The 19,841-nt window shown below is 41.9% G+C and overlaps 1 protein-coding gene across 1 annotated transcript; it reads right to left on the reverse strand.

Annotated features, from left to right (window-relative positions):
* Nucleotides 1-10,042: 10,042 nt before the first annotated feature.
* USP49 (ubiquitin specific peptidase 49) lies at nucleotides 10,043-19,480 on the reverse strand. Its single transcript, XM_009707077.1, has 7 exons — nucleotides 19,434-19,480; nucleotides 18,360-18,504; nucleotides 16,028-17,438; nucleotides 14,053-14,257; nucleotides 12,010-12,118; nucleotides 11,028-11,233; nucleotides 10,043-10,233 (listed from the first exon to the last, which is right to left on the reverse strand). The coding sequence occupies exons 3-7, from the start codon at nucleotides 17,408-17,410 to the stop codon at nucleotides 10,043-10,045; spliced, it is 2,094 nt and encodes a 697-aa protein (XP_009705379.1). The 5' UTR covers nucleotides 17,411-17,438; nucleotides 18,360-18,504; nucleotides 19,434-19,480.
* Nucleotides 19,481-19,841: the final 361 nt, after the last annotated feature.

Below are 19,841 nucleotides of genomic sequence, written 5' to 3' on the forward strand. Positions count from 1 at the left end.
CTCCGGCCGACCGGGAGCTGCTGCGTTTTGTCTGTAAAACTTGGCTCCAGCTATCGGTGCCCCGGCTGCGGTGACTACGGGTGTGTACCCGTGCTGGCAGAACCCCCCAAAGCGTATCAGGTGTCCCTCCCCGGAAGGGGATGTCACCACGCGAGGTCACCAAGTAAAAGATAATGAGCTACAGGAGGGACTAAACCCTGAGCACACCCTGGCCCCAGGAGGACTAAAGCCTAAAGCAGCCTAATCTGTACAAAGAGTTGCCAAGCTGTGTTGAACTGCCGTAAGTGAGACTAGGCTAGACCCAGCCTTATCTAACTCTGCCTAATTGCTGACCTAGGAAAGAACCAGAGCGGCAAGGGAGAAGAGCTCGCCCTCCCCGCACACGAGGACCAGAAGAGAGACGCTCAGCCCTTACAAGTTCCGGAGTATGTTCTGTTCTCTGCAGAGCTGCTACTCGCACTTCAAAGCTCTCATGCTTGAAGCAGTGACAACGGGGGGGGAGAAAGCTTTTAAGCGTCAGAGGGAGAATTTATTTTCCATTCATTCTGCAAGGCGCAACAAGAATAGTTTTCTCAAGGATGTGAAGCCATTGTGCGTCGAATTTTCTTCTGTACCCCCATTTAGGTGTTTAATAAAGTATGTAAAATAATGACATAACCCACTGGAATTTCATGTTTTTAATAAGAAACTTCTGCTTACAAAAACAAGGTGTAAAAAGAGTAAAGATTTACAAAAAAATCATAAAAACATGATTTATATTTCACACCCGAAAGACAAAGGAACAAGTCCAGTCCTGGGTTGTAAGCAGGACCCATCAGCTACTTATTCAAAGGACAAACAAAACTGTGACAAGCCCTAGGTAAACTCTAACCACAAGGTTTTCTGGATAATGTCCGGATGAGATAAAGCTGGGACACTTACGCTGTAAAGGAATGATGACTCTGGGGGAAGAAACCGCCATTTGGTGTTGCATAGCATTTTAGTGCCCTGGACTGAGACTACCGCTTGCTGTTACCAACTCTGAAGTCCAGCTGGGGGTGGTGAAGCTGTTTGGGGGACAGTGAAAGCACCACGTGAGGCTGACGTGGGAGCTGTGGCTGTGATTTACTTGGATAGTTACCCGACAGCTCCTCCAAGATGCCATTTGTAGAGCAGAATTAACTTCCCAGCCCTGAGCATTGTGGCAGTAGGACTGCAACATGGCTTCAGATTCTTTGGAGAGTTACGCACGGGTTTTTAGTTTAAGACATTCTGAAGTAGCACTGCCTTCGCGTTTTGTGATGGAGAACTGCCCCCTTCCCTGCCCCAGACAGAAACTCATTTCACTACCGATACAGATTCTTAAAAATGCTGTTTTCAAAGCAGGTATTTTAACATCCTGTAAAGAAATGAAGTTCTTTTGAAGTACGGATAATCCAAGTTATGCAGAAGCAGTTTCTGCAGGAAAAGGGGATTAATTAGAACACTGAGTCATTTTATAGTTAATCTTAAGTTTTGATTTAGAACACACTAATCTCCTCCCGAGGCCTGGGTTCAGGCAGGGGGCAGTTCATGCAGTTAAGTACATAAGGCTGCCATAGTTGACTTGCTGGATGTTGTCTTAACAAACCTTGACTAAACTAAAAGCTGCTGAAACTGCGATTAGGAGCAGTGCACTTGCACAGAGCTGTGAGACAGCTGGACAGATTGCCAGAAACATTCAGTAATTAATTGGATTCTCTTCTCACTTGCTGCTGCCTGGGAGCGTCCTTGAAGCAAAGGCAGTCTCATTCAGGAGCACAGCATGCCATACATCAGCTTAAGTCATTAGTGACGTAAGTAACAGAAACTTGAAGCAGAAACTAGAGGCTGTTCTGACTTCAAGTCCCCACAGAAGCCACCGACAAAATCAGGAAACCCGTCCAAGCTCCAGCTTGGCTCCTCACCCAAGAAAGCAGTGCAGCACTTCGCTCCTGTTTTCACAAAGGCTGCCAAGGGATTTCAGATTAAGAAAAAACTGCTCGTCTTCTCTCCAGCCTCTGCCAACAGCACCCTTCCAGCAACCTTAACTTAGAGCAGGATTAACTTTTTTTAAAGTGCTGAAGATTAGCTTTAATTCTGCCCTTACTCAAGTCAACAGTGAAGCTTCCAGGGCATTAGCAGAAGCAGGGTCTCCCAGGCAGCATCCTGCCCAAGCTCATCACACCGTAAGGGAGCTCGCCTGGGCAGCACTCCTCTCAGAGCAGCTGTCTGAAGTTTCTAAGCTGTGTTTAAGATTCTTTTATGGAAAGGCAGACTCGTTAAAAAAAAAAAGTTTTACTGGAAACAAACTTATCCACTTGTTCCTTTCCTGTAGACTGCTCATTAGATGTATAGAAGGCTGGGGCTTAAAGAGTTTGTGACTGCTTAACCAAAGCTGAAGTTAAGCAGGGAAAAAATAGGACCTAATTCTCTTTTACATGGGCTCTAGGTTGCCAGGGGCAACTTACTGTAGTTTACACGTCTGATAAACCAGGCGAAAACTTCATTTTCATCTGGAAATACGTGGTTCACCTTGTAGCAGTAGTAGATAGCCTTAAGGGCCAGGCCTAGTAATGTCATTTAATAAATGTAAGGGGAGCAAAGATGACACCTGCTATGAAATTGCCATTCCTAAATCAGAGGTCTGGAGTTAACACTACACTAACTGTGCAAAAGAGAAGGAGCCTCACAGAGAGTTATCCTAATTTTTCAGCTACCGATTCCATTCAGCGGTGCACCACGAGCTCTAGCCTCCCCATGTTATCGCACATTCTTTAACCTTCTTCAGCCACCAGTGCGGCACGGACTCATATTAACACAGTTGTAGCAGTACAAATTATCCCCATGGTACAGATATGGTGATCTAAGGAAATATGGCTAGCCTAAGTACTTTACACTTAACCCGCCCATGCTGAAGGGATGTGGTTGTTCCTCTTTAGCAGGAGCAACACTCTGAAGCCCCACGCTCCCAAAACAACATGTTCACACAGAAAGTGGCTGTAAAGCAGGAACAGAAACAAGAGGAGGCCTTTACTCTAGATTCCACCAACTTCTGGTTTGGTAAATCAGGGCACAGCACTTCAGCATGGAAAAAATCAAATTCACCGCCTGCCACTTCTATTGGAAGTATGTTATCAGGACTAAAAATTACAAATCAAATTGAGTCAAGTCATCAGCTGTCTCATCTCCTTTCTCACTTTCAGTTATGCAAAGCATTTACAGTGATGTTGTAGGCTTTAAGTAGGTAGCTCCTTTATAAAACTTGAGAATTTGGGCTACTGTTCCTTAGGAACTGTAATATCTAATGGAAAAGCACCATTCATTTTGCCAGTATGAGGCTACTGATCAGAGAAAGTTTTTGCCACTAAAACAAGAGGATGTTGCTGCTAGAGACTGCGTTTGGATTTTGTCAATGTCTCTGCCTGCAAAACACGCAATCCTCTAACACACAAAGTCCCCTTATCAGATGCTTCCTGTCTCTTCTAAACTTAGACCACAGCTTATTGCCGTGGTTGGCTTGGCTTTGTTTTTACTCGTCATTTCATTCGTCCTAACTCCTTCCCTACCGCCAGCCTGCACAAAATCAGTAGTACGGTAGTTCAAGAGGAACCCAAAGGGTACAGCACCGTGCTGTAGCTGCAATGTATTCTGTATCACGCACAAGCTTCAGAACAACAAATAGTTAACAGTGGTTAAAGTCAAATTGTGTGGCCTTTTGGCTGGATTTTTTTTTCTTCTTTTTCTCCTTCCCCCCCTCCCCTCTCCCCTTTTGGAAACGTACATTGCAAAGCTCATTTTTAAGACTCAAGAGCTCTTTTGAAAGAATTTTGGCCCACAATTCTTTAAACAAGTGGAACCCATACACACACGCACAGAATAAAAATCAGTACAACAGAAGGAGTGGCCTGAAGGCATACTCCTAAAAGCAACCAAGACAAATAATCACTAGTCGGTACAGGTAACTAACGCACGTAGTTTTTCATCATTTAAACATGTGGTTTTATAAATTTAGAAGCTTGCTAGAATGCTTCACATTCCCATCTGCAATAAACGGGCATCAATATTAATGTAATAGACACCAAAAAACCCACTGAACTGAGGTTTTATATTCCCACAGGCAATAAATTCTCAGCCTAAGCCTGCCCTATCTGATCTCAAACCTGCTGAAGGGATTAGTGGCACACAAAAAGGCAGTGTTCAGAGCTGGTGCTTGGACTTTACTGCTTATTTGGAAGAAGGGACACTTGGCCACCTTACACAACTGTATCTATTGCATATTAAATTTACACAGGCATTACCACAGCATGCTTTTGCTCACGTGTAGAAGTATTTGCTAGGCTGCTAAGAGGAAACCTGTGCAAACACTGCCATGACAATAGGAAATGTATTTTTTTCTTTTCTAAACCAGCAATTAGCATTAGGTTTGTAACAGAAGGTGCTTCCCAAAGCTACGGCTACTCTACCAAAAACCCCACTGAAGTGTTTATTCCTTGCTCTACGCTACATGCTCTGACAGACGTCAACTTACTGACCTGACTGGAGGGGCCTGGATGACGTAAGAAAATCTAAAAAGCCAAATCTAATCCACTTTTGAACAAGCTGTTATTTGAATTATTACAAATACAGAGATTTTGAACATGTAACACTAAAATACTAGCTTCTGAGCTTGCTGGTAAACTTCATGCACATACAGATATGAAATGTAAAAATGTCAGTGATGCTGAATACTTGTAAAAACACACAAATCTGTCTGCTGCATGAGTCAGGAAGGGGGAATTCACCATTTATTTCCCAACGTTTCTGTCCCATGCAAAATATTATTGGATACAAGGCACCAAATCTAAGGAATCATACAAAATTAGTTCACAAAACTGTATTGGCAGGTAAAACTAATCTCCCTGTCTCTTGCTTACATAGTTCTCATTCTGCAACACCACTGACTTCCGCTGGAGCTCATCCTGGGGTAATCTGGCAAGAGCCAGAAGTTCCATTAGTCTCCCTCACTGGGATGCAATTAAGTATATTCAGGCCTGGGGACGTTACAATCAATAAAAGAGTTTCTAAATTACCACCAAGACAGTATTTATGCTAGAAGCCTTGCCTTCTCAAAGGAGAAAAAACTTCCTGATAGTGAGTCCATAGGACACACTTAATGCTTTTACAATTTCCAATTTTATTCCTACACTCAAAAAACCGTCTGGAATTCCCTAAGTAAGTGGGGGTGGTACTGCCGCCCAGAAAAGTCTGACGTCAAGCATTTAATATGCATTATTCTGTTTGCTGCCTCACATTAACAACTTCAAGGCCAGGCCAGAGAATTGTTCTGGTCAGAACTAAGGGGCAAAAAAAAAATACGATTTTTTTCAGTGCTTTGCAGAGAAACTGTTTTTGCGGTATGCATAGTTTAACTTGGGAGTACAGGCAGTAAATGGATAACATAAAGGCAAATTTATGTAACTAACTTGCTAGTGGAATAAAGTTAGTTAAAATAAAGTGGTTTCCAACAACTACAGCAGATGCTGTAATGTATCCATGGCTAGGTACAATAAGATTCTTCATTCTTAAAAACATAAAATTAAGGAATGCCAATTTACTCACAAGTTGAATGGAATAAGGATATGCTGGGAACAGTTCCGTCCCAAAGGCTGCACACTCACGGGCCTGACAGTCTGCCAGCATACAATGGCTTCCTACGCCTTCAGACAATAACCTGCAAGGTACCAAGAACCTCACGCTTGCTCTGAGCATCTCTCAAGGTGACTAACTCCTTGCTACAAGACTGGAACCCCAGTACAAGATTCCCAGCACACACAGAAACCAATTCTGCTCCCAGTTGTACCAAAATTAAGGTTTTTATGTTGCAGACACTTAGCTTGCAACTCACAACTGTGACCCCTGAACTCCACGCATGAGTTAAGTCACATCATCTGCCTGTGTATTTGCAAAAGGAGAGCCTAAACCTGGAATTATTCTAAATACGCACAAGTGTATCAGCAAGATTTGAAGCCATACCGTTACAGGAGGGCTAAAGTTTGCTTTATAGGCTACCCTTTGTCAGGCATGCACTTAAGTGGGCTTCACTGTAATCACAAGTCGTATTTTCATCTTACTGACGTAGAGAGGTAACTTCCAATCAGAATTTCTGGCAAACAGGACACTATAAAACAGTGTCCACCATGGAGGGAGCATTGGGCTATGCTTATATAAAGAAGCCTGCAGTAGACAAATATAAACCAAACAGCATAAAAAATGCTATACGCTATCGCTTCCAAATAAAAGCTAAATATTACAGAAACCTCACAGTGTTGGAAAAAGCAAGTTTATTTACTTTGAATTATAATTCATTCCTTCCCTATCAGGGCAATCATTTTTCTGACTGCAGTATCTCCACATCTCAGCACAACTAGGCTAACATCACATGGAGAGGCCACTAACGTCAAAAGATGTCACCAGCAAATGCTACAACATCTGCCTGGGCAATCAGATGCAGGAACGGCTACAGGTACGCTCCCAGCACCCCACTCCCCTCTGCAACCCACTTGATTCATGTGACAACTGTATTACTACCTGAATTCAAATATTAATGCAAAACACTCAGTCAAAAGATGAGCATTCATAGCAAAGAGTCTCAGCTCACTGCAGGAACAACTAATGCTGTATTACTGTTTGTGTTTCTAGCGAATTTTTATACAAACAGGGCCAGCATGGCTAAGGGATTCAGAAAGTGAACGTACCATTTGGTAGTCATAGTAAACCATGACTGTCATTTAGAAGAATATAATCCTCTTAAAGGGTGGATAGGCCTGGAAGGACAGATGCATGGGAAAAATAACCGTTTTCCCTTCCACCTCTTAGATTAAAAAGGCAACGTTAAGCACTATTTTTTCTTTTAATTTTCTTTTTGAGACAGAGTTTTCATAGAGCATATGTTTTGCTCTAGAAAAGAATCCATCATGTATCCGATAATCACAAGCACTTGATTTTGATTCTTTCAGGAATGTCAACTTCTACCTGTGCTGAACCCAACTCAGCTTTCCCTGCAATCAGCAGTCACATTTACTTTTACTGGATCTCAATTTGGCCTATTGCATTTTTATTAATTTACTGGTAGCACAAAAACTTCCCTACCTAGTAAATACAAAGATATACAGACATTCATAAGAAATCCTTCCAGACCCTGCTACATTTAGAGAACCAAAACTAAAACTCTTTATTTAGTTCCCACAGGACTGTTTCAAACTGTCTTGTCTCCAAAAAAATAAGAGCATACGATCTCAAAATTATACTTATTTGTCAAAAAGACAGTTTTTGTAGGCTCAAAAAGCAGCATGTTGCTCAGACATACAGGAAACTGGAAACTTTAAGGACAGAGGAGATCTAGTGTGACACTGTGCTCTGACACAATAAAAGTTTCTTGCTTGCTGTGCTCATCTCTGCATGGCTGAAGTGATTAACAGCAGCTAAAGTAAGAGAGACCGATTTGCCCATAGGACAGGAGATGAAAAGTCACAGTTGTGGCAGTGGAAAGAGAGGAATGGTATTTGGGACACTCACCTCTTCACCCCTTTGTGGGACACCGGACTGGTCCGGATTTGCTGGTGCCAAATGCAGAAGTCGCTGTGAGTCATCGGGGAGTCGCAGGATTTGACTTGAGCAACATGCTTGTCTTGCAAAACAGATGGGTGTGTTGCAGTCTAATGCTCAAATCAATTGAGTGATGCCTGGGTTGGGGCGAAGGTCTCGCAGCCTGATGTTGCATCAGTAAAGCCAGAAAGAGCCCCGTACACCTGTACCGAATTCCCTGCCCCATGCTGCACCGTTAGGCCCCGCCGACCTTCCAGAATTAACAACCCTCGTTAAGAGCCAATCGGTGCACGATAATTGACTGAGTTCCACCTCGCCAAGAGTATAAATCTGGCATTTAGAATCCTCCATTTTGAGAATGAGAGCTCCAACTACCAGACAGGTCAATAGGCCTGGATCTCTCCCTTCCCCAAGCAAGGATGCCTCTTTGGTAAGATCTGCACCTCCGACTACATCAGATGTTACCGGAGAAAGTATCGTTAACAAAAGCGCTGAACTATTAATTCAAGCTCGATTGTTGCAGTAAGTGTATTTCTCAATGGCAATTCCAAATTTGTTATCTGTCACCTTAACAAATTATCTTTTCAACTTTGTGAAGCTGTTGCAGTGAAAGTCCTTGAGAGGGCTCTGACAGGCAAACGTTAACTCTGATAAGTGGCTACACACACAATCCTTTAGACATAAACCGTTGACCAAGTCTGGGACTAAGACTGGACCTAGCCGCACCTAGACTCCTCTCTGAGAAGGAGTTTAGTAAGCAAGGGGACCCTTCCTGAACCTCAACAGGAGGGCTCCCCAGCTGTCATCAGACTCTCACTCCTAACGTGACACCCCTCCAACAACAACGTAGGGTTGTCAGTGTGTCTCTGATGGGCAAATGCTGACAAGAATAAAAGGAGAAGAGGGAGGAAGAGAAACACGCTTTCAGAACTTCTCTATCTGAAAATGGAACCAAAGTTTTTGAAGAACCTCATATTTTAGATGAATTCACCTTTAACCACTTTAAAAAAACACCCAAACTATCAAGATGGAAAGACATCATGTCTCTTTGCAGTTACATATTCAGATTTGATTAAAACATGAAATGTGAACAGTCAAACCCCAAATTATAAAAACACCTGAGGTGCAACTATAGGCTGAGAAGCGACTATAAATAGTCAACTAAGGCCCTATGTTTCTCATAGAATCCTAAAATCAAGATGATTAGATACAGACATTATTGTAGCCTTTCAAACTCAACATGGAATTTGACATTTAACTACATTCCTTCCCTTTATGGTCCAGAACAAATGAAGACTTCATAGGCTGAATTCTGCGCACTACACCTGTGCAGCCTCACTGCCTTCAGTTAGTCTGGGCCTTGTGTGACAACTGCAATTAATGAATATTTCAATTACAGAACCAGTAACAGAAGCTAGTTCTGTCTCCCACTATTGTGGTATGACCACCACCCTGTTCCCCTGAGGAAAATGAGCCACACTTGTAAAAAAGTGCTAGTCTGCCAGTGTAAGATGCTTCCACAATACCTGCTTCTGCTGTCACAGCTGTGCAAGCCAGGGCTCAGACTTCTTTATAATCCTGGTGACAAAGTTATGCCAGCAGAAGCCTGTAGTATAGGCTTTGTTTTTGCTGCCACTGTAAACACATACGACACACAGGTACATTCCTGGTTTATTACAGTGTTTTGCTTTTGTTTTTAAACACACTTCCTCCAGAGCAGAACTGTTTTAAAATCACATTCCTAGTGAATTTAGCTGCCAATTCAGTTCAGCCCAGAGAATAAACCAAAGTGTGCACACAGCCCCAGTAACACTGAGAAAAAGAGCTGTCAACAAAGCTTGTCAGCCACAGGTCTGCCCTCAACTGACGGCAAAGAAGTTGGTATCACAGAGATAGCTGAGGCCTGAGGGAGTATTTTCTCCGGTAGAAGAACATTAAACATTTCTCCAGCAAGAATAGCTCTCAGGGCAGCCAACTCCATCTATCCAACAACTGTTCAAATAAATACCTGGGTGACTGTGTGATTCAAATCCTGGAAATCTGAATGGCAATTAAAGGGGAGGGTACTACACCTGTTCCTTCTGGAGTTTTATCAGCATTACTGGGTACTGAAGGTTTTTGAAATCAGTTGAATGCTTCTGTTACCTGGTTGTGCTCATTTGTTACATACCTTATGCAATTCCTTTTTGATATGAGATGAATGATATACAGCATCAAACGTTCTAATTTCATTCTGTGAGCATAATTTAACAACAAGATGCTTTAAAAACAAGATTCTGACTACAATCTTACGTGTCAGAATTGCACAGCTCGATACACTTTTCCAGACCCTGGGCGGCAAACATCATGATCTGATCCCCTTCCTGCAGCGAGCCTTTTTTCCTACAAAGAGGAAAGATGTGAACGCCAATGGTTTTAAAACAAACTGAGACTGTTGACTGAGTTACAGAGCTCCCCTTCATGGGAACGTCAGTCTTCTGTCCTTATCGCTATTTTTGGACGGCACCTGAGCTTGGAGTTGTTTTTCTGAGATTCTTGCTTTGTCCTGCACTGTTCTTTGAGTATAAAAAAGAATGTAGGCCTGGGTTTTGCACACCTCCTCCACGCTACATACATTCAGTTTGGAGTCATTGCAGTGGACCCAAAAACCTAGGAATCAAAGTGAAAAAGAAGACATTAGTAAGGGAGGCATAATTCCTTCTGAATGCATTTTGGAACTGTTTCTCTGTGGATGTTTCCTATAAAAGGGCAATGTAGGAGAAAAAGCATCTATCCTTTCCTCTACAGATACTTTGTAAAGGAGTATCTAATCTGGGAAACATTTTGGTCATTTCTGTGCTGTTAATAGAAATACCAAATCATAATTTAACCAATTGTATATTATAGCCCAAAAACTCAATTAGGAAAATAAAAATTCCCTGGAGATAGCCAATTTGTACCTCTTTCTCCACCAGTCAGAAGGGAGAGTCAATACTAATTCAGCTGCAGAAAGAGACTGCTCGAAATTCACAAAAACCCTGCGGATGTTATTCATGAATAGTTCCTGTCCAGTTTCAAAACACTTTCTGTTTATCTCATCATCCCAAGGATACTGAGAAAAGACACCCAGCTGGAGCAGCTCCACAGAGTTACATTGCATGAGAAAATGAAGCATTCATGCTGTTAACAGCAAGCAATAAAAGGTGTCCTGAAGGGTTGCAAAGCAAAGAGCAGCAATCTGTGGCTTTATAAAAAAAAAAAAAAAATAAAACAAAACACACACACCAAAACCCAAAACAAAACAGAAAACATGCTACTAGCAATACATTCTGGGAAACAAACCACAGAATGTCAGGAAACTTGGTTCCACACAACTTTGATTATAAAGCTTTACAATGCACTACATCTGTGGAATAAAACCCGAGTTTCTTGAATTTGTTTCCCCTGTAATAAGGCACACGCACCTCCCTCCGTGTTGTAGCAATATGCTGTGTAGTGTCCTGAGCCAAACCCTTTCCCGTGATGCATCACCACAGCGGAGAGGTCATAGACAAAGGTCTCTTTGTCAAGGGAGGAGAGAGAGTCCCTGCAGCAGTAAGGTTCCATGTTTAATACCTGGTCAAAGAGGACATGGACCCCAATCTTCTCACGGTGATTACGTTCAGACCACCTGCAAACACAAGGGCACGAATCAAAGACTCGGGATCCTGCTTCTCGACAGCAGTACAGGGCTGCAGGAAGATGCACACAAAAGTAGCCACTGCTAAACAACTCTGAGGAGCTTCCTGTGCCAGGGTCAAGTAGGCATCATAGAATTTTTTCCTTCCGTTTTTACTCTAACACCTACTACAATCATCTTTTGCATATAACTCATTCTGCCATCGAAGTCCATTTGTTATAGTTAGAATATTGTTGAGATTTGCAACAGCCAAACACAAAGAAAGCCAAGCATCTACTGTGACAGTCAAACAGAGTTTAAAATAAAACCCACACACCTCAATTGCCTGTGCTAACTGTTTTAGAAACTTTTCATAATATTTTGAACTTTGTCTGCTATGTTTTATTCAATATGTAAATAAGTAATACTGGCATTTAACTATCACAGGCTTCCAGCCTCAACGAATCCTTTACTCAGCTTATCAGCTCATCCATCTCACAGCCACTCTTTCAAGTTGTCTGCAAACTCAGACAAATACCGCTGAGAACAATTCAAGGAAACCAGCATCAATATTTACTAAACATTACATTGTGTGTATAGCAGAAAACAGGCTACTGATTGTAATGTAAGTAGTACTCTGAGAGGGTATCACATATCTGGTTTGGGTAAAATGTTTATACATGTGCATTTACCAGAAACAAGAGAAGTTACAGCCTACACTAATCACTTCTTTCCAAAAAGACAGAGGCAAGTCGCTTGCCTGACACCATGTAGCATGCCCCACTCACCTGAATCGTTTAAGGTGCAGTCGGAGGACCTGAGGTAGTCTGTAGATCATTAACTGCTTTTTAGCTTCACTCAGAACAAGAGGTTTAGGAGAAGACTTTCGCCGTTTGCCTACCAAAAAAAAAAATATTAAAAATATCAAGGCAAAGATTGTTAGGGTGTAATTAATTTTCAGAAGGGGAAAAGAGCACATTATGAACTCTTTTTTTCCCCAGTAGCAGTAGTCCAGCTCATGGGCACCCAGAATGGACACGCAAGTAAACATTTCTTATGAATTCCTTCACAGAGCAGGAACTTCTCTAGGATCAAAACTCACACATTTAAAAATAATTAACTTTTTCACCTTTGTGATACTCACAGTCACACCATCAGCTATCACCTTCAAGCTGCTCATGCTGACATTTTACTCTGAGAAATACCCCAGAAATATTAAGACAGAGCTAGGGTCAAGACATCTAGGGCTGTAGCAGTTTCAACAGGTGAACTACCAGCATACAAACAATACTATTTGACATTGTATTCTGTCCACTACTTTGATTCTTTTATACCCCTAGAATAAAGCCTGTAGTAGCAAGCTTCACTAGCTCAAGAATAGTAATGCAAGTCAGACGAAAATGCTTCTACCAAGGTTCCACCTCTCGCAGGGTTTCTGCCTGCCCAAGAACGGAGAACAACCTCTGAATCAAAACTGGAGAAGAGGGAAAAAGGTTCCTCTTCCCAGTGATTACTCTTTCCAGGGCACTGAACTTACAACTATACCAGGAGGAAGACAGGTGGCTTTCAGAGCTTCCCGTAAGAAATGTACCTGTTAATTAGATTTCTGCACCTCACTGCACCAGTTCAGAACAGATGGGTTGCTCCTCCTCCATCACGTCTGACAAGCAGTGCCCCCAATAGTTTTTGGCACCCAGACGCAGGCTCATTGCCTTTCCCTGACTTTTTTCAGCTGGTTAATGTTTCCTTAGCCATTTAGCTTTGAAGTAAGTGTTAAAATTCAGGCTTTCACAAAGAACCAAAGAAAACAGAGTTAAGATGAAGCTGTACTCATCCGTATGAATACTTTGTGAACATTATTGGTGAATCAGAATCTATTCAAATTTTATTTGGCTTTGTTTCAAGAACATCTAGTCAATGATTATTTCCTAATGCTCTGTGAAGATGTTTGGTAACAGATTTGCAAGTTGACAGAGAACAGATCTCTAGAAATATCTGCTCCTTCAGCTGCTTACTTGCAATGTAAGTCAAATTATTGGCATTTTCCTCCCAAGGAGATGAACATTTGCCATAAATACCTGCATGAAAAAAAAATTTCACATCCAGCTTATCAGAGTAGCTGAGCTGCATGATTATATACAAGGCTAAAATTATTTTCAGGCATATAATGACCTTACACTCAGACCTACTACAGGAAAGCAGAAGGAAAGCTGAGTGCAGCAAAACATGTGCATTCATAGACCAGGTAATACATTAACCTGAGACTCCCAGAATAATGTCAGTTCATTGCTTCTTGACAAAAAGCCTACAGAGAGATGGAAATGCTAACCTGGCAGCACACCTCGAGAGCTCTGCATTTGTGATTTCTGGTTAAAGGATTCAATCAAGAACAAGCAGCATACAGATGACTTGTTACAAAAGCTTTCCTGCCACGCAGAGATGAGCAAACCATAGGGAATAAGGTTCCTTCTTTTGTCTCTAAATCCAACCCCCTCTCAGCCCAAAAAATTCTTGAAGTTGCCTTCCCCTCCAACACAAGTGGTGAGAGCAGTTCTGAACAGGGTTGTATTAAACCCTCAGTAAACTGCGCTGCTGAATGGCAGAGATGAGAGAAAAATGACGTATCACACCCGAACTGGTGCCCAAACAAGCAGAAGCTACCAACAGGTGGAAACAAAACGGCACGGGCAGCAGGGAAGAACAAAGTTTTCCTATATACATATAGGCCACAATACATGTTTTCAGACACACAAAACGTGCATCAGAAACCTCTCACTCAGAAAAACAGATGGTGCTTCTAATGGCAGAGACAGCAGCAGCATCCAACTTACTGTTGCACTGGTCGCACGCATATATCCTCCCTTCCAGAGCTTCAGTCTCGGTGAACTTGGCCAACATTTCTGTCAGCATGCACTCTGCCTGATTAACAGGGACAATCCCTTTCTCAATAGAGTGATAGCGCTCAGGGAATTCCAGGGAAAGATCCCAGAAGGGCTCAATGGTGTTGGATTTGTAGTTGCATGTTATACAGGTGACCTGAGAATGAAATGTGTACACACAAATCAGGTTATCTACATGTACACCTGCAGACTGGCATTTACGTTCACATCTAAAGAGCAAGTTTACACACAAAAGGCAGTGCAGTTTCACAGACATAAAGATGATCTGTGAGTGAAGAGAAACACTACTTATTTCCAGCCTGAAAGCTAAGTGTATCTTGAGGAAAATAATTTAAACTTTCTCAATTCTCAAAAAAAAATGGAGACAATGTTCACCTTTACAGGATCTGCGTCTTCAGATAAACACCATTACAGGTATAACACCAATTCACAGTTGGGTAACAAGCACCTTAGATCTGTTTTCTACTACAAAAAGTACACTTAGCATTTATCATGCAATCTTCCTTCCACAGTTTCTCTACTTTCCTTGCATATTTCAAAGTGTATAATTACTTTAATGTTTCACCTGCTAACTATATAAAAATGATTCATGAATGGAGCATGAAAGGACAAATTTCAGATGTACTTGTTCTCTTATATTATATTTCAGTATTATAAATAAAAACAGCAGAAAAATTTTCAATTGAACTCAAGAGGTAGAAAGTGAGAACACGAGGAGGTAACAAAAGCAGGAAGCAGATCTGGTCAGGCTCTGTGTTATTGTGAGAGCCATCCACCAGTAACTTCAAGATGGATTCGTAGCTATCAGATAGGGAAGGAAGTCTTCTGTGCGTAGAGAATTTGAAATTAAATACAGTACATGTACACAAGAGTTACGTAAGTAGAATAGCTTGGCAAGTTATTTATAGTGTATCATAGTAGCAGATAAATTACACTGATTTGTGAATAGCTTCACATTGTTAACAGAAACCTACTGCTGAATCTAGAACACTGACCTGAACCACAACACACCATCATCCAGAGCCAAGAGACACAACTGAACGAAGAATATTTAATTAAGAAGTTCACAAGAAGTTCATATACTGCAGAGATGATTCAAACAAACCACAACTTCAAACATCCTTTCCCTGAAGTCCAAAAGCTTTAACTTGAAAAATACACCTTTTAATCTTTAACGTGCACGTAACTTCTTATGAGTGGTAGGCTCACCGGCACTGAGAAGGACGATATAAATAGTAATGAGAACACACACATACAATATGCTTCGTGGTCTCATCTTGCAAACCTTTGAGTGTCAAGTTATGCACGTTTCATTTCTCCTGGAAAGCAAAGGTAGTTGAGGACCTTCAAAATGCATTGGGCTCTCAGGGTCTGCCTTGTGGGGAATAATACATTTCAGGCAAGCGAACAGGACAGGAATAAGAGACTGAGCACTATGACAGGCACTTTCAGCTCCTACACAAACGTATGTTAAGCATGTTCAGTATCTCAAGATGGCTTTCATGTGCCTGCAAAAGAAAAAAGTTGTCACAGAGAGCTTATTCTTTATAGCACAAGATGACTGCCCTCTCTGTCCTTCATCATATTCTTTCTAGCCACAGAAACAAAACCAGGAAGGGACAAAACAAATTTCAAAGACACTTTAAAAACACGGTAAAAACTTAAAACTAAGGGCTCTGTACCTGTGCAGATCTGATTCTGAAATGGCAAAAGTCAACTGAGTTTACAATACATGTGACAACCACTGAAAATGCTGACAACCTGCACAGCAACCCAACAGATTTCTTTCTCAGGAGGCATTCCTAACCAATTCCTCTTACTTATCTGGTGGTTGCTCCAGAAACAGAGCCTTTGCTCCTTGGTGTGAATGGCTCCAACTGATTTCTGTACAAAAGTAGGTGCATACCTGACTAAGCAACTGTCCATGAAAAATGGTGTTGACCACCTTGAGGACCTGCTTGGTGAGCTTCCTCTGTGAGAAAGGGATAAGGATCCTGCGCTTTGTTCCTTCTGACTCCAGCTCCTGCTGTACTTTATCCAACAACTCACAGAGAAATTCCTGAGCATCCTGCTGATCGTAACCTCGAAATGCCGGGATCAGACTCCACACAGAGTGCAGCATGGCAAAGGGGGACACAAGCGCCCACTTGCCAGACCACATCACTCTGAAGAGGGTGTGCAATTCGTGACAGAGGGAGATGTGCTTTGAACTCGGTTCCTTGGGTTGTATTAGTTCTAAACTCCTGTTTATTGAGGAGCCACCATTTAAGCCAGCTGGCAAGCTCTGCGTGCCATATGATCCCACTTTGTCAGTCTTCCCTGACTCATTAGCAGCAGGCCCATTTGCCAATTTGCCAGGCATCCTAGACTTCCCATTCACAGTTTTAGCTAAGAGTTCTTCTGTTTCACAGAGATCAAGTGTCAAAAAACATTCTCTAAATTTCTGGAGGTGACTTAGCACTTGCAGAATAGAATTCATATAACATGTGTTTCCCAGGTTCCTTAGACCCGTTACCCCGGGAGTCATCAGAGGCTTACGCCGGATGGAATAAAACTGTTTGAATCTGCTGCTCTGCATCTGCCTTGAGGTAGGGGAAGCGGTCGCCACCTCCCTGAATTTCCTTGGAATCAAGTTCTCTCTGTGCACGTGAGACAACAGCCTTGCACTCTTCCTTGGAGGAGTGTTTGCCAGCTCCTCCAGGAGTTGTCTCTTCATCTCCTGCCGTCGCTGCCTAGCTGCCTCCTTCTTTTTCTCCAACTCCTCCATTTGTTTCTTTTGTTTTAACTTTAGCTGGCCTCTAGAGCTCTTATCAAACCAGGTCCGCAGCGCCCTCGCAAGCAAGGACTGGCGCCTGTGCCAGAGAGCTGTAAGCATCTGAGACTGTCCCTGAGGGCTCCTTTGATGGCTGCACATGTCCTCTCCCAAAGCCATTGATCGCAATGTCCTGCCACTTCTTGTTGACGGATCATGTTTTTGACTTTTAATTGCTGACAGAGAACTTCTCAGCAATTTCAAATCACCCTCCGGGTTATCATTCAAGACATAATCTTCACAAAGGTAACAAAAGACATACAGATCGTTAACTTCCATTGCCAATGGATGCCTGGTTTCTTCAAAGTGTTTAAGTGCATGCTCCTCGATGTACCTCCCACAAGCTACGTGGGAGCACTTCAGACAAGCCCAGATAGATTCGGTTGTCTGGCAGTCCATGCAGTGCCACTTCTGGGGGTTCAGGATAGAGTGGTCCTGGGCGAGTCGTAACCGCCCAACATGTTTGCATCTATCCATGTCTTACAGAAGTCTTCGCTGCTTTGACCTTGGAAGGCAAAAAACAGAAAGAAAAGGATCTTAGAGCCACCACCCATATTTAAAATGATCTCTTTTGTACCAGGTGTAAAGACCTATAAAAATACAGATGTCACGTCCTGTCAATCCCAACCGCAGTTTTCCCTCAACCAACTACATTATTTCTGCGTGCAGTTCTTTTTAACAGCAGTTTTTAGTACCAGTGAAAGATATTGGATTGACAAGGTCTACAGAATAAAACTGTCTATCTGTCTACTAAGGATGGCCAGACAACTGCCAGCATGCCTTACCCAACCTGAATGGCTCGCTTCCAAGGAGAAAAAGATTAATTCAGTCCGCGCACACATTTGATCTTTTGCTGCCCTCTTGAAATTGATACATACAAAATGAATTTGGAATTGGAATGCATGTCATCGGGAACTAGACTGAGGTTACCAACTTCTCACAGAAGCCACAAAAATATCAGATAATTGTCATAGCCAGAGCATTTGCAAGTCTGCAGGCTTTACATTCTACCCTTGAATTCTCTGATTTCCCACAGTCTCCCAAACATTTCAGCGTTTAAAAAATATGAGCAGGGGAAAAAAATGAAACATGTAACATCATCTTATATTAAACCTAAAGGAACATCTGCACCTGTACATGTTTGCACAAGCACACACAAACAGAAAAAGAAACTGATTTACTAGATTACTGTATTGTAACAGAAGAGAAATCAACCGAAGGACACTAAGATGCACAAAAAGCTTTCGCTCCGTGTCCTGCGCCCATATATCTTATAAAAGATACTCAGCCCTACAAAGAGCACAACTGAAACACCGTGTGCTAGTGCCGTGGTTTTTGTACAGTCCCTCCGACGCTCTGATCTAACGGAAAGAGAACAAGGTGCAGAAAGAGTGCCCAGACCCGCTCGCTCGCACACGCTACTCACGGAGTCATGTTTAAACATCCTTTCCTCCGCGACGCAGCATCCAGGGCGCGGAACATCCCCATTTCAGCCAAAGAAGTCTTGGCGGTTCTTCGAGAATTTAATTACTACTTAAATCTTCATTGTAAGGCAGCACAGCTTCAAAGCCCTAGAGAGAGAATATTCTTGTGATGCACATAAACAAACTAAGAATGCTGGCAGGGTTGCGTTTGAACACAATTAATCCCCTCAGTGCAAGAGCTACTGCGGAGAACACATTTATTACAGGGAACAGAATTATCTGGAAGTCAAAGCATGAACGCACCTAGGAACCCAAATACTTAGAATTTAAAAAACGTCACATGGAAGAGGCACTCTGGAATTTCATTCTTCTGCTTTCATTTTCTGGTAATCTATAAATCTGCTGATCACATGTAGCCTCTTCATCCTAAGTCTTTTGTAGTGGATGACCCAACATATGGCAGAGAAAAAAATCTGAGTTAAAAAAAAAAAAGGCAAAAATGTGCACCTCCTGTGATCGCTTCAATTTTGGCTGCTTCGATAACTTGGTGAAAGAAGGGGGGAGGAGATGGGGGAAAAAGAAAAAAAAAAAAATCTGTCCTGAATTAAATTTCATTTCTAGATGATTTTTCAAACAATAAAAAAGAAGTAATGAATAGTTGTCAAGTGTGAACTGCAAGAAAAAAAGAACTACAGAGGAAAGAAAAATAGGAAAAACCTGCATTTTGCCAAAGGCAGAAAAGATTGTAAAAACATATCTGTTGTAATAATCCAAGAAAGACTACATTAACTTGCTTACGCATCTACGGCTACAGTACTTGAATACAATACAAAGTAGTGATAGGAGGGACAGCAATAATAGGCACAAAGTGGTTACAGACGTCACAGAGAGTGTTGGATCTGGCATACAGAATATTTAGTAAAAAAAAAAAATCATTTTATGAGGGGCAAAGTTTACCATAACGATGGCATGCTTTCCCAAAGCTTTAAGATAGGTATTGAACAGTTGCCTCTGGTATGCAGAAAACCTATCGGACCAGGCATATTTTTAGTGGCCCCCAAATTATGCAAATTTACTTTAATTACTATCTTTTTTCCAGTGACATTGCTGCTAAAGATGGAATCTGTTAAAGAAAAATCAAAGCTCTTTTATTCTTTAACTCTTCTCGACTTCAGATTAAAGCACAAGTGGCTACTTCAGAATTCATCTCCACAGAGTGATTCTGCAGTGTCTCAATAACCATGTTAGCTGTTTATTTAAAACAGTTCAAAAATCGCCACACCTCTCCTTTGGGCTGTGTTCATCTACCCACAAATCCTAGGACCTGGAAAGGCACTTTTGGAAATCCTACACTAAACAAAGGACTGATTTGGTCTCCTCTTTCTAAGTTGGAAACATCCCTTCTCACCTTCCTCTCATCTTCCTCCCTGACCTTCCCCCTCCCTTTCTTCTTTATTTTTCTGCTAAGGTCTTGATAGAAAATT

This window comes from Cariama cristata, unplaced genomic scaffold, assembly GCF_000690535.1.
Source record: "Cariama cristata isolate BGI_N322 unplaced genomic scaffold, ASM69053v1 scaffold17549, whole genome shotgun sequence".
In the NCBI taxonomy this organism is placed as follows: domain Eukaryota; kingdom Metazoa; phylum Chordata; class Aves; order Cariamiformes; family Cariamidae; genus Cariama; species Cariama cristata.